Source organism: Homalodisca vitripennis, chromosome X, assembly GCF_021130785.1.
Source record: "Homalodisca vitripennis isolate AUS2020 chromosome X, UT_GWSS_2.1, whole genome shotgun sequence".
In the NCBI taxonomy this organism is placed as follows: domain Eukaryota; kingdom Metazoa; phylum Arthropoda; class Insecta; order Hemiptera; family Cicadellidae; genus Homalodisca; species Homalodisca vitripennis.
Window position 1 is genome coordinate 35,848,273 of NC_060215.1, and position 14,144 is coordinate 35,862,416.

Consider the following 14,144-nt stretch of genomic DNA (forward strand, 5'->3'; position numbering starts at 1 on the left):
AATTCATCTGTTATACTATTTTACCAAAATGTACACCAATTCATTTTCCATTTCACCACGAAACAATAAATCTCTAACAAGTTTGACCATCTATACTTATTTGTACATTAATACAAGATGTTTCTACTCACCAAACCAATTCGGAAAAGAGGGTGAGAGCGGGGGATAACAGAAGTAGATTCATTCCACTTTTAATCTCGGACCCAAACTAATACGTTTAAGGCTTAATGTCTTAGTTAATACTGTTATAAAATTCAAATATCTTCTGTAACTGTTACAATGTAATTATTTGAATTTACTTCACTATAAAGCTAATTTATCTTTCTTTATTAATTTATTTTAACATACAAATGTGATTTGATGTCATAATTAGCAAAGAGACTATTACAAGAACTGATTAGACTGTATCCAACCTCCAATTTCCCCTGAACTCGTTTAAAATTTGTACTGCGTATTATCGATCTGTTTTTACTTATTTAAATTGAATAAAAGCTTAATATTATTGAAGCGTTTTATTCAACATGTATTTATTGTTATCAGGCTTAACATAAAACACTTCTGATTATTATGTATATTTTATAGATAGCTGTTTAAAATATATTGTAAATGATTTTTAACAGTTACAAAGACAGGTTCAGAAAAACCTTATTTATTTGTGTTCTGAGATTTGATCTGTAAAGTCAAGATAACAACTCAGGTAACTAAAAACATAGCAATATATGTGTGTACCAACCTGAAGTAGCAGTTGTGCACTCTGCTCTATTGAGGGCAGGCAAGGAGGTGTGAGAGGACAGAAGGCAGGATGCATCAGCTGTCTTATCAGAGGTGTCAGCCTGTCACAGTCTAGGCCAGGAACCAGAAAGACAGGCAGCAATTGATACCTATAACATTAACACTTTCATTTCACTTAAAATTCCTAATAAACATGTACATTTTTTGCAGTATACATATAACTATATCTAACTCTCTAGCATTGCTAATCAAGGGAGAAAATTTGAAGAGAAAGTTTTATTCTAGAGATAGAGTAACAAGAATGAGTATGGAACAAAGTGCTGATCATAAAGTTACTCCTTCACCAATCGCTTGCTGCATGATTATTAGAGAGACTGTTCCAAGTCACTATCATTGTCAAGAGTAGAGAAGAAGGACTGAAGAAAATAGATTGTATGTATAATTAGTTCTAGAAAGTCCCTCTTAGCAGTTGCTCACTATTTGCTGGCAGGTTTAAGGAAGGGTCTGTTGGGGTTGTTGGAATGACCTTTTGAAATACTTTTGGATTTAATCGTATTGTAAAGAGTTCAATAGATGTTTGTGTGGTGTAGAGAGGGTTCTTAGCAGCAAAAATTTGGCTGTACAGAGTTTAGACTATAGTCCTTATAAAAAGGATCAGAGGAGAACGCAATCTGATAAACTCTAAAGAGATATCCATTTCAAGAGCATTGAGGGCTTGCGTGTGTTTAAAATATAAGTTAACAGATATTCTCATATTATTTATCAAGTGCGATGGGATTTCATGCAATGCTATGATTTAATTCAATTGAAGGACCGTCAAACACCTGAAGTTGTGATAACTATAACAGAGCAAGTCATAAGCAATTAGTGACAGTGAAGTTGGGTGGTTTAATTAACGCAAGAGGATCACCTCATAGAGTGGATAGAAGGCAATGTGTGCTCGCTACATTAGATATTGCAGCATCGCAACAGACCATCACAAATTTATGTAAGAGGTCCATTCAGCCAGTTCACCTCCAAAATTGTAACAGTCCAATTTAGGAAGTCTGACTTGAGTGACCATAGTTGGAATTCAACTTGCCATTTCATTTCTAACAGCAGGAGGTGATGATTGCAAGGAATTAGCACAGTAATTTTGCATACATGTGATGCTGTACATTGGCAAAAAATACATGATAAAAAATTTCTGGATACTAGTACTGCAAATACTTTTTCCAATTTGAAATTTTTAGTAGCAACAAAAATTTTTTATAAAATGAGATCTGGGAGTAGAGTCGAGGCCTTATTTGAACATTTTGAAATGTTATTTTTAATGCTCATTACAATTCCCAAATTGATTGAGTTATAACATTTTAGATGAGATGTGAAATAATTATACTGTACATTAATCTTTACTGCTAATATTTGGTGGTTTGTTAATTTTTCTGAGAGATATCAAAATACTACATTCAAATCATACCTACCTAACATGCTCGTAGGGAGGACTCCTTGTGATGACTTCCTGCATTTGGAAATGCTCTTCAGATGACATTATTTGACCCAAAGCTACTAGCTGTGGTAGACTAGTGGGTAGGTGGTTCCTGATATCCAGCAAAGGCACTGTTTGACCTAGTGATAATATCGGAGTTATAAAATAATATTATAATCAACGTATCACAATTTCAGTTAAGAGGAAGAGAGAACCAAATTAAATTTTTTACTTGTCTTAAGTAGCAAGTTTTTCATTCACTTATCCCTGTAATGAGGTGATCTATTTGTTTCATAATACTTGCACCTCCAAAATAATGCAAATTATTAACGAGCCATAACATAGCAAATATCTCAATTTGGACTTTTCATTTAAAAAGTAAATGTGCCATAATTTCATGATATAATGAGACCAAAGTACTGCCTCCTTAAAATGACGGGCAACTGTCCTTTATAAATGGAGCAGTGAGTTTGCTACAGTTTTTTTTTTATTAATCTGAAATGTAAATTATGCGCATATTAATCTGCAATTATTATCCAAGTAACCTTAAAAAACTAAATAAATAGTAGTTTATAGTCACATTTCTCTATCTTTCCTTCAAAAAAAGCAAAATTATAAACACTGATAACTTTGTGAATAAAACCTTTGAATCTCTAATAATAGTGAACACAATACTATTATAGCTTATTTAAATTATATATAGCCAATAAACTAAAATCAAGACAATCTGTAATTACGTGAAATCTAAGAAAATTTAAATATAAATCTCCATGTAATACAGTGCTTTCTCATTCAGAATGTTTCAGGGATTTTCAAACAATATTTTTGTTCTTTTCTATTATATAGTAATTTATTATTGAGATTTATTATATTAAATATTAAGACATTCTTAAATCAACTTACATCTACTATAGATATAATAACAAAATTCTGACCTGTTTCTTTTGTTATATAATTTTAAACATTTGAATTTAAGTACTCCAAGTACATTGTTTTATAAAATTTGAAGATTAAAAAACATCAAATATATATATTGATAAAAAAATCTACTGTCACATCTGTAACAATTCATGTTCAAATAATTTCAGTTACTTTGAGCTGCTTTAGATAGTGAATAGGATACTTTTCTATTTATAGCTTCAATTTCTAACAAATTAACATTTTTGCTTTTATACCTCTCTGCTTGTAATTTGTTTCTTCTCCGTCACTGAGTAGGAGTGAATACCCCATTGATTTCCCTTGACCAAGGATGCGACCTAGATAAGGCAGGACAGACTGCGGCTTCAGGTCAGATTGTGTTCGTATGACGCAGGCAGGAAGGTCACTCTGTGCACGCAACTCACACACACTCGCAGACCCACCGAACAGACACACAAAGTGTTTCAGTTGAGGCAAAAGTTGTCTTGAGGCAGAATCTAAATGTGCCACTACACTACTCTTCTCATCCTGCAACACAATTTGCTATTTCATTAAAGCTTAGGACCAGCATTGAGAGAGACATGTAGAAGAAATTATAACAAATGTAATGTAATGTTTGTTATAATGATAATTACTGAGATACTAATTAACTTATTGACTGTTATCTACCAAAAAGTACACAAATATTGATGCCAATGCAGATGCCATGATCTTGCATTATATCTGAGTTAACTAAACTAAATAAACAAAAATAACCAAGCTATTAACACACTATTTGTTTGACGTTTGTTTTTGACGATGGAAGGGTTGTGAATGAAACAGCATTTTTCCAAACATTTGCCATTGTTCAGTGATACAAAAAATCAGTAACGTGTTGTTAACTGAATAGCGGCTACTATTCCAGCTATCCTAAAGTTGATATATGTCTTGTGCCACAGTGAAGATGTAAATCAAATAGGCACTAAGTTTTGTTGACTATCCTACTCACTTATGAGACAGATGTCTTATACCACTCATTGAATGACTAACCAGTCACCAGTTACAACATAATAGATATACAGGGTGTCCCACGAAGAGGTTTGAACGTTTGATTTTATATTACTTGCCCATTTATGCACTAAAAATGTTCAAACTCTACACAATTAATAAAGTATGGTTTTAAAATATTCTGTGGAAATTTGAGCTCTCTAGCAATTATAGAAACAAAATGGTGACATATTGAAAATTTTACCATTTTGCTTCCTATAAAAATGTATTTTTTGTATTACCTAATTTGATTACTGCGTTGCAGTTTTAAAGAACAGCTGTTTAATAATGCTCAATGTTGAAAACAGCTGTTTGATTGAAGAATAATGCTTGTGCTATAAAAACATAACCTAACCTCCTCCATCACAGTTTTACTGATATTGAAGTTCAGAGAAATGGCCTTTAATGTTGAACAAAACGTGAAGTGTTGTGCGTGAGCTATTGCTTTTGGCAACAAGAAGCAATTAGACAATTACAGGTTGCCTACCAGAAGTTGAACCACCTAGCAATCCAACGTTAACTAAGTGGAAAAATCTTTTGTTAGAAACTGGAAGTTTCGTAAAATAAGTACTCTAGAGCAGGGGTTCTCAACCGGTGGGTCGAGACCCCCAGGGGGGTCGCGGGGACGAGTCTGGGGGGGTCGCGAGATAGGTGATAAATGAAAAAAACTAAAACACTCAGGCCATATATACCATATGAGCGGCGAATATCAAATGAAGCGACCATGTACTTATTTAGAAACTGAATTTGAGTCCGCTTTTTAAATACAATAAATATATTTAATCAATTTACAATTAATCAATACTATTTTAAAATACAACTATAATTAACAAAAAGGAACAAATGGAGCTCTAAATGACTCAACATCGCTGCTAAAAATGATGGTGCCTGCCGCGCCGCTTGTATCGTAACGATAGGACTTATTGTTGTGAGACAAAATTTGTATATTCTAAAAAAGGCACACTACACATAATACATGGCAAAAAATACATTTTTTTAAAAGTCCAGCAGAATGACTTAATGAGAAACTTGAGCTTGCTTTGAATTAACTAACTGTAGAATGTCTGGGTTGATTTTTGTCAAACACAAAATAATATCATTTTCCAGTGCCAAAACAATTTCTTGATTTGGTTTTTAAATTCACCATTGTGGAAAATCCTTTTTCACAATTGTAAGAAGTAGAAAAAGGTATCAAAATCTTCAATGCTACTTTGGTCAATTCTGGGTTCCTTCTTTATACTTAACCAAAACTTGTCGGGACAAACATCGTCAAAAAGTTAGTTTCAATGACTGATCACTTGATATATCTATCAGTTCATCCGTGGAGGCCAGCATTCAATTCAGCTTTTTGAACAGCTTTTTCGGAAAATGGTTTTGTTATCCACACAGATTCCACTTGTATCTTTAAGAGGAATATAATCATTCAAACTGCTTTATCAAGGCTTCAAGGTGTGAATGATATGAGTAATGAGAGAGATGATGTGTCAATGGGTATGTCACCAATACTTGAGACGTACTCCTTGAGCTCTTGTGTAAGATGGAAATTTTCAAAGTCCTTCATCTTTTATTCTTGTATTCCAAAGAGTAAGTTTTCTTACAAATGCATTTTACTCGGTCTTGAGCATACAAATAGTTGTTTCTGGTCCTTGTAGGGATGAGTTCAAAATGTTGAGATGAGAAAAAATATCAGCTAAGTAAGCAAGCTTTATTAATCATTTTTCATCGCTGAAAAAATGGGAAAGTTCATGTTTACTGTCCATTAAAAAAAGAAACATTTCTGATCTCAATGAAAACAGCCTACTCAACACGTTACCCCGGGACAGCCATCTCACTTCGGTGTGGAATAGCAAATGTTTGTGCAGGGCTCCTACCTATTTCACACAAGTTTTTCAAGTAATTTACTCTGCAATGGTCGACTCTTGACGTAGTTAACAACTTTGATAGCCTCAGCCAAAACTTGACGCAAGTCATCCGGCATTCCTTTAGCTGCCAAAGCTTGTCTATGTAAAAAAACAATGCACACCCAGTTTGCATTTGGCATTCACGTTTTTCAACCTGGCAATCAATCCGCTGTTTTTACCCGAAAGGGCTCCTTGCACCATCACTACAAATTGAAACAAATTTGTTCCAATCAATTTCAAATGGTTCACTTGCCTCAATGAACACTTTAAAAAGACTTTCACCTGTGCCATGGTCTGGCAAAGATTTGCAAAATAATACATTTTCCTTAATAGAGTGTGACCGCAATCATACCTAATAAAACGCAAAAACTGAGCACAGTTAGCAATGTCAGTTGATTCGTCGCATTGAATCGAAAAAAAACGTGCTTTCTTTTATTTGCATCTTTAGCTGGTTCTGAACATCTTTCACCATGTCTGATATTCGTCGTGGACACAGTGTCATTTGATAGTGGGATTTTTTAGCTTGTCAGCTTCTTGAGGATTAATCATATTTGAAACCATATCGATTGCGGCAGGAAGGAATTCATTCCTCAGCAATGGTATGTGGCTTCCCCACTTTAGCAATCTTTAGCGCTACCTCTCGTAAGAAGCTTTGAGGGCATTTTTGCTAACATCAATATGACTTTTAATATTTACCTGTTGACTGCGAAGGGACAGCAGTTTTCTCTTGAAAAACTCGACTGGTTTGTTTTTCAGCGCAGAATGCTTAGTTTCAAGATGACGCTTCATTTTTGAAGGTTTTCATGCTTTCAACTGATAAAATTCACTACAAATAACACACTGAGGTTTGTTTTCAAGTTCAGCAAAACCAAACTGTAGATATGCATTATCATACTTTCGGCATTTTGGTTTTGAGACTTCGGAACTACTTTTTGCTACATGAAGCTTCTCTTTTTAAAAATTTATCCATTATTAATACTAAAACTTTAGTGGTCAATTTGAAGATCAAAGTACGCACTATTTCTCAAGACGTCAGGCAGTCGACTGGACACTGGCTTGTCAGAGGATGAATTGCGCCGTGCGATGGCTGCGCGCGCAGCTCCATGTCAGGCTGTCTCCGTGGCTTTAAATACACACCACGCGGCAGTTTCTGTAAATACACTGCGCACAGTCTTTCCCTGCTTTGATATTGAAAGAATTGAAAACGATTACAATTACTTTCGTCACATTTATTACCGGATCGTTTATTAATTATTAAGAAATTAGTGCTCACTAACGTGTTTATATGGTTTTGAATAGTGTTTTTTTTTATGTTTTTTAAAACTAATTATTGCTGTATTTTTTTGCATACAAAGGCTTACTTTACGATGAAGGGGGTCCGCCAAAATTCTCAACCTAAAAAGGGGGTCGCAGCGTTGAAAAGGTTGAGAACCACTGCTCTAGAGGATCAAATGAGGAAAGAGAAGTACTAGTATGCGCATCAATGCTCTGCTCTCCAAGTAAATCACTAAGGAAGGTTGAACTTGAAACTGGTGTTCCAACTTCTTCAGTAAAGAGAATAATTAAGAAAAACAAAATTAAATTTTATAAAAGTCACCTAGTCCATAATCTTCTTTTAGATGATCCGGACAGGAGAGTGAAATTTTGTTCTCGTGTCATTGAGTTTCATGAGCTAGATCCTAATTGGCATACTCAAATTGTTTTTTCAGACGAATCCACTTTCTACCCCAATGGTGAAATAAATAGACATAATTATAATTATTACAACACCGCTAATCTACAAATTCTTGAACAGAATCTACTCAAATCAAAAGGAATTACTGTTTGGGCATCTGTCAGCTGTAATGGGGTGCTATCTTACGACATTTCAGACAGTACAATGACTGGAAACAGGTATGAACAGGATTGAAATGAAGAAGTCTTGCCTCATTTTACGTGTCCAGAAATGGATTAAGCAATCTTCCAACAAGATGGTGCTCCCCCTCATTTCGCAAATCCTGTCAAGCGATTATTAAATGACAATCTTCATAGCCGTTGGATTGGTCGTGATAGTGATTTTTTACACTGGCCACCCCAATCACCAGATTTAATTGTGTGTGATTTCTTTCTATGGGGTTATTTAAAGGAACAAGTTTATAATGCTTTTGTTGTTGTTTTTGTTGCTTCAATAATGATGAAGAAGTAAAACAAAAAATTGAAGAGGAACTTCTCTGGATACCGCAGAATTTGTTTGTAAGAGCTTACGATTCATTTTTTAAGCGCTGTTATCAGTGTCACTGTGGATGGATTACAGTTTGAATAATTGTGGACTATAATTGTAGGTTTTTCTTAATAGGCTATGTTCTAATTTTTTTATTGAAATGCTTGAATTCTCTAGAATATGACAATAAATAATTTTACAGAACCAAAAATACTGTTTTTTTACTGATTTTAAAGTATAGTTTTTAAAAATGTCACCATTTTGTCTCAGCAAAATTGCTATAGAGCTGAAATTTTCACAGAATATTTTTAAACACGTATTTAATGAAATGTGTAGAGTTTGAAAATGTTCAGTGCATAAATGGGCAAGTAATATAAAATCAAACGTTTAAACCTCTTCGTGGAACACCCGGTACATATGAACATTTTAACAGCCCATAGGTCTCCTTTTACTATCCACGCTGTTTTTCTCTTACCATGCAGCTGAAGAAGATACCAGCAACAGGTCCCATTCTGATGGCCTCTTGCAGGAAATCTACCACCTCCTTCTGGCTATCCAGACGGGCAATGGTGGTTATCAATACTGTTGCTCTATGGAGTGCCAGCATACTGTTGAACCGACGAGATATGTTTGAGGTCAGGTTCTGTTTCAGAGATGCGATCACCAATTTCTTTGCCCCATTCTTGAGGAGCCACTCTGCTAAATCTAACCAAAGCCCTTGCCTCGTTCCTAAAATTGAGACCTTGAATATTAATAAGCCTGCAGAAATTATTATTGTTTAGGACAAATATTTTTGAATTGAAGTTCATTACAAGGCAAGTTATAATTAAGAATCATATTTTCTTCATTTTCATTCATTCATCATACATAAGCTGTACAAATTTTCACTGTACTTTAGCCATTTTTAAATTTGGAAAGAAGATTTAGATTTTATCGGTAATAAATTAAGAATAAGACAGTCCATTATATTGTCCAATTAGAATTGTGCATATAAATACAACAACCTAAATGTTATTAGAATTAAAATAAAATACATAAAATACATAATATATGTCTAAGGTTTGTGGATGTGTAATAAAACCGTTTACCTGAAACACAAACAACAAACTATGTGTTTTATTTAAGTAATCCACACCATATTGAACTAGCCTTATTTTACTATATTAAAAATACTCAAAATAAAATTTTGAGGAATAAAAACATGTAATAATCAATAAAATCAGAACAGTTTTCCTTTTCAGTTCTGATAGGAAGCTAGGCAGTAATATAGTTGGCCTGGGGTCTCCACCAGCTATATGCCTAGTCTGAGCTAGATAAGCTGATTCCTGTTGTTCTATTAAATTGTTGTTCAAACTAAGAATTGATAAATAGTGGCACAGAACATAGCTCAGTGTGCCTTGAGGGTTTAAGTTAACACTTGCTCTGTGCTATAATTTACCTTATGATTTTTCTAACTATCATTAATTTATTAAAAAGTAAGTTTCTCACTATTATTACATATTTAACTGCAAACATTTCTCCTATATTCAATTTTGCTTTTTGCTTTTTATTTAACTACCTTTGTACACTTTGCCTTTGGAAAGTTCTGAATAAAACTCAACACTCTTTTACTTACCTTAAGATTTTTAAAACAGTCAAACTTTAATAATGAAAGTGTAATGTTCTCACCAACTATGATAAATATCTCTTTAGGGTCACAATGGAATTCTTCTGAACCTCTGGTATGAATTTGTGGTCTCACTACCACTGTTTTCTCCACAGCATTTTTCATCCTCAAATTACTGAAAAATTATTGATAGACAATAATAATAATAATAATAATTGATTATTCAATATATTTTAAAGACTTTTTTTAATATGACCATCAAACTAACGTAATAGGTAATGGCACAGAAGCTATGAGCTATGCGTTCATGCAAGAAATCATTGCTACTACTAAAACATTAAAATTAAAATAAGCTAACTAAACTTGAATAAATTTTAAATTATGTAAAAACTAGAAGGGGACAGCTACAGCACTAAAGTCAGTTCTGCATGTTTGATTCTTTGTTTTATTATATCATCAATAATTTATTTATTTATAATTTTATGGCCTACATTGGACCACTTTAGTCACTTTATATTTTCTAGTCTTTCTTCTTTTATCCACCCAATATTTCTTCATCCTTTCCGAGCGTAATTTCCTTTCCTCCTCCGGAACCACTCTTCCTATTCGTTGTTTGTTTCTTTTCAGCTGTAGTGTAGAGTGTTTGTCATTTAATATCTTTAATGTGTTTGTCTTGTGTTTTAAATCCTCTACTGTAATTTGTAACTCTCTCATATCTTCCCTTAATTCTGTGATCCATTTAATGTCACTTTTACTATACCACAGTTTTTCTACTATTTTCCTGCTAATTCTATTTTCAGGTGTTCTCAACAAATGCCCCAGGAATGATATTCGTTTCTTTTTAATTATACTTGTAATAGGTTCTATATTTTTGTAGACTGTTTCATTGGAAGCTAGTCTCCAAACTCCGTCTACTTGATAGTTTTTGTTTAAGCAAGTTCTGACTATTCTTCTCTCCATCTTAAGAACCTTATCTATTGCAATAGTATTTGTTGTTTTAAATATTGTTTCACTTGCGTATGTAATTTGTGGCAGAGCAACTGTTTTGTAGTGTCTTAATTTTGTATTTATTGAAAGACATCTTTTATTATACGTATTCTTAGTAGCATGTTTAATCTTAGTTAGTTTGTCTATTTTACTTTGCCAAGATGGTTTTTCATTCAGGTTATAAGTGATTACTTCTCCTAAGTATTTAAATTTCTGCACAATTTTTATATTGTGGTTGTCCAACCTTATTTTATTTGCAAGTGGAGGCTGCGTTAATAAAACTTCTGTTTTTTCAAACGATATCTTTAAACCAATTTTCTGAGCTATATCTTGTAAAGATTTAATTTGCTGTTTTGTTTCCTGAATGTCATTGGCCAAAAGAGCTAAGTCATCAGCAAACCCCAAACAGTTCAGATTAATGTTGTCCCTTTGATATCCAATCTTTATGTTTTTTTGGTTATTTCTTTCCCATTCCCTCATGACGTACTCTAATGCACAGTTAAAAAGAAGCGGTGATAATCCATCACCTTGTCTTAAGCCAGTCTTTATCTGAAATGGTTCTGAAAGTTCTCCTCTAAACTTTATTTTAGACTTTGTACTAGTTAATGTTAGTTCTATTAATTTAATTAATTTGGGGTGAAGTCCAAAATGTCTCAGTATTTTTAATAGTGATATTCTATGAATGGAATCATAGGCTTTCTTGAAATCAACAAATGTTATCGAGAGTTGTTTATTTCGTTTTTTATAATATGCCATAATTAACTTTAGTGTAATTATTTGCTCTGTACAACTTCTCCAAGGCCTGAATCCTCCTTGGTATTCTCCAAGTTCTTGATCTAGTTGGTCCTTAATCCTGTTGTAGAGAATCTTTGAAAAAATCTTATAAGTACAATCGAGGAGTGATATACCTCTATAGTTATCCGGATTACATCTGTCACCTTTCTTGTGCAAAGGATGAATTATAGCTATAGTCCATTGATCGGGAAATTTCTCAGTAATCCAAATTTTCTGTAGTATCATATGAAGAGAGGTATGACTAGATACTCCAGCATACTTCCACACCTCTGCAAACATTTGGTCTTCACCACCTGCTTTGTAGTTCTTCAATTCTTTAAGTACAGTTTCAACTTCTTTTACTGTAGGGGGGTTAATATTTACAGGTTTGGTTTTTATTGGGGTATTAGTGTTGATTTCCAAAATTTCCTCCGGTTCCTCACAACTCAGGAGTTCCTTAAATGCTTCTGCCATTATTTCAGCATTCTCCTTATTGTTATGTGCAGTTTTTCCATTTTTGTTTTTCAACAATAATGTCGGAGGGCTGTACTTTTGTAATTGTGTATGAAAGGCTTTGTAATAGTCTCTAGAGTTGGTTCTATAGTAATTCTTCTCTATAGAGTTAATTAACTGTGTTTCATATTGTCTCTTACATTTTCTAATAATTTTGGAGAATATTTTCCTTGTGTTCTTGAGGTTATTGGCATTTTCTTCGGTTTTATGAGATTGAAATTTCAACCAAGCCCGATGCCTTCTTTCATGCACTTCGTCACAGTCGTGATTCCACCAAGCATGTTTTTTTCCTTGGATTTAGTGGTGCCAAATTTGTTGCGTGTTCTTTGAGAATTTGTTTTATTTCCTCCAAATTTTCAGTCAACTTCATACCTTCTGTAACTTTTCTATATTGTTCATTTTGAATTAGTTGATGAGGGTCAAATGTTCTTTTCTTCTTCACATCTGTTTGTTGTCTCTTTCTTCTTAGTGGAGTCAACTTGATTTTAATTTTTATTAAGTAATGGTCCAAACCTGTATCAGTTCCTCTCAGCACTTTGACATTGTAGATCTCCTTGTGGAAGAATTTATCCATGCATACGTGGTCTAATTGCCATTCCCCCTTTATCCAGTCTGGATGTTTCCATGTCTTAAGTTTGTTTGGCTTTCTCTTAAAGTATGTTGATTTAGAGATAAATCCATGAGTTCTGCAGATTTCTATTAATCTTTGTCCGTTTCTATTTGTATGTTTATGGGCAGCCCATTTTCCAATTACATCTCGATATTTCTTTTCTTGTCCTAACTGGGCATTAAAATCCCCTATTAAAATCTTTACATGCTTCTTATCAATCTGACTTATAGTTTGATCCAGGAGGTCCCAGAAATCCTCCACCTCTTGCATAGTCCTTGTCAAACGGTTTAGTCCATATAGTCCATAGTCCATATCATCAATAATTATGAAACAAATTTTATTCTGCTTAATAAAACCAATGGTATATTCAATAAAAGTATGTTAGAAGTTAAATTACTGTTTATTGTATTGCTACTCTATCAGATTTATACAGCTTTTTACCCAACCAAATGAATAGAGGGAAATTAGTGATAGGTAAAATAGTTAATATAGTTTAAACTATACTATTGAATTGTTAATGCTTTTTATGCTTGTAATAGTCACTATAAAACATTTTGAATGCACTATGGACAGGATTATCCAAATTTGATAGGACCAAGGCTATTTTGGATTATCAAAATTCCATACAATGTGAATCACCACTAAAAACTTTGCTTCCAGTTGGTATAAATATAGAAACTGAGCAGTAGCTATACTTACACATTTATAGCAAGGGTCATGATTTATAGTCTTGGATAGTGATTTCCTAACAGAAAAGAAGTTTAACTTCTTTATGTAGGAAAGTTCACAAAATAAGACACATTTATTTTATTAAAACACGTCCACAGAAACATCAATAGAAACAGCCATAGGGCTGTGACACAGTTTGGCTTCTAGTAGCTTTTATGATGTTTACTGCCGTAACACTCACGAAAAATTTTGTACTCAGGCAGTATGATTTTTCATGTTTAAAAATAAATTTATATTTATAACCACTGGATCTTTAAAAAAATTAAACTCTTATAATGTACTCTGGGGGAAACCGCATTTCACATAATCGTGTCCCTATTTTACTAAAGTTATACCTAATTTAAAGATAGCGATTTTTTTTTATACTGGTCGAGTATTGAGTGCAAAACAAGCTGATTGCAAGAGTACAAAGTCACAACTCACAGGTCAACATTCTCTGAAACTGAAAACTAACCATCATTTTCCTTTAATTTCCTGTATTGATTACTGTATTTAGAATTTCGGATTGACAATTGACCCACATTTTTGTTTCTCTCTAGAAAAAGTAAAGATTTGTACTTAAAGTTACACAGCCTATTAGAATTGACTTAACAGCATATGGCAGTACTGATATTCTCCAGTAAGCAAAGAAAGCAGAAAATGCATACATCATTAGTCAAAATGACCAAATCATTTCAATA

The 14,144-nt window shown here is 33.3% G+C and overlaps 1 protein-coding gene across 1 annotated transcript in view; it reads right to left on the reverse strand.

Annotated features, from left to right (window-relative positions):
- Window positions 1-14,144, reverse strand: part of LOC124368898 (fatty acid synthase-like) — a 98,076-nt gene that overhangs the window by 13,169 nt on the left and 70,763 nt on the right. The window contains exons 30-34 of the mRNA XM_046826410.1: window positions 9,914-10,026; window positions 8,721-8,974; window positions 3,376-3,646; window positions 2,196-2,340; window positions 734-881 (exon numbers count right to left, since the gene is read on the reverse strand). Of these exons, the coding sequence (XP_046682366.1) occupies window positions 734-881; window positions 2,196-2,340; window positions 3,376-3,646; window positions 8,721-8,974; window positions 9,914-10,026 (931 nt within the window). The remainder of the gene's footprint in view (window positions 1-733; window positions 882-2,195; window positions 2,341-3,375; window positions 3,647-8,720; window positions 8,975-9,913; window positions 10,027-14,144) is intronic.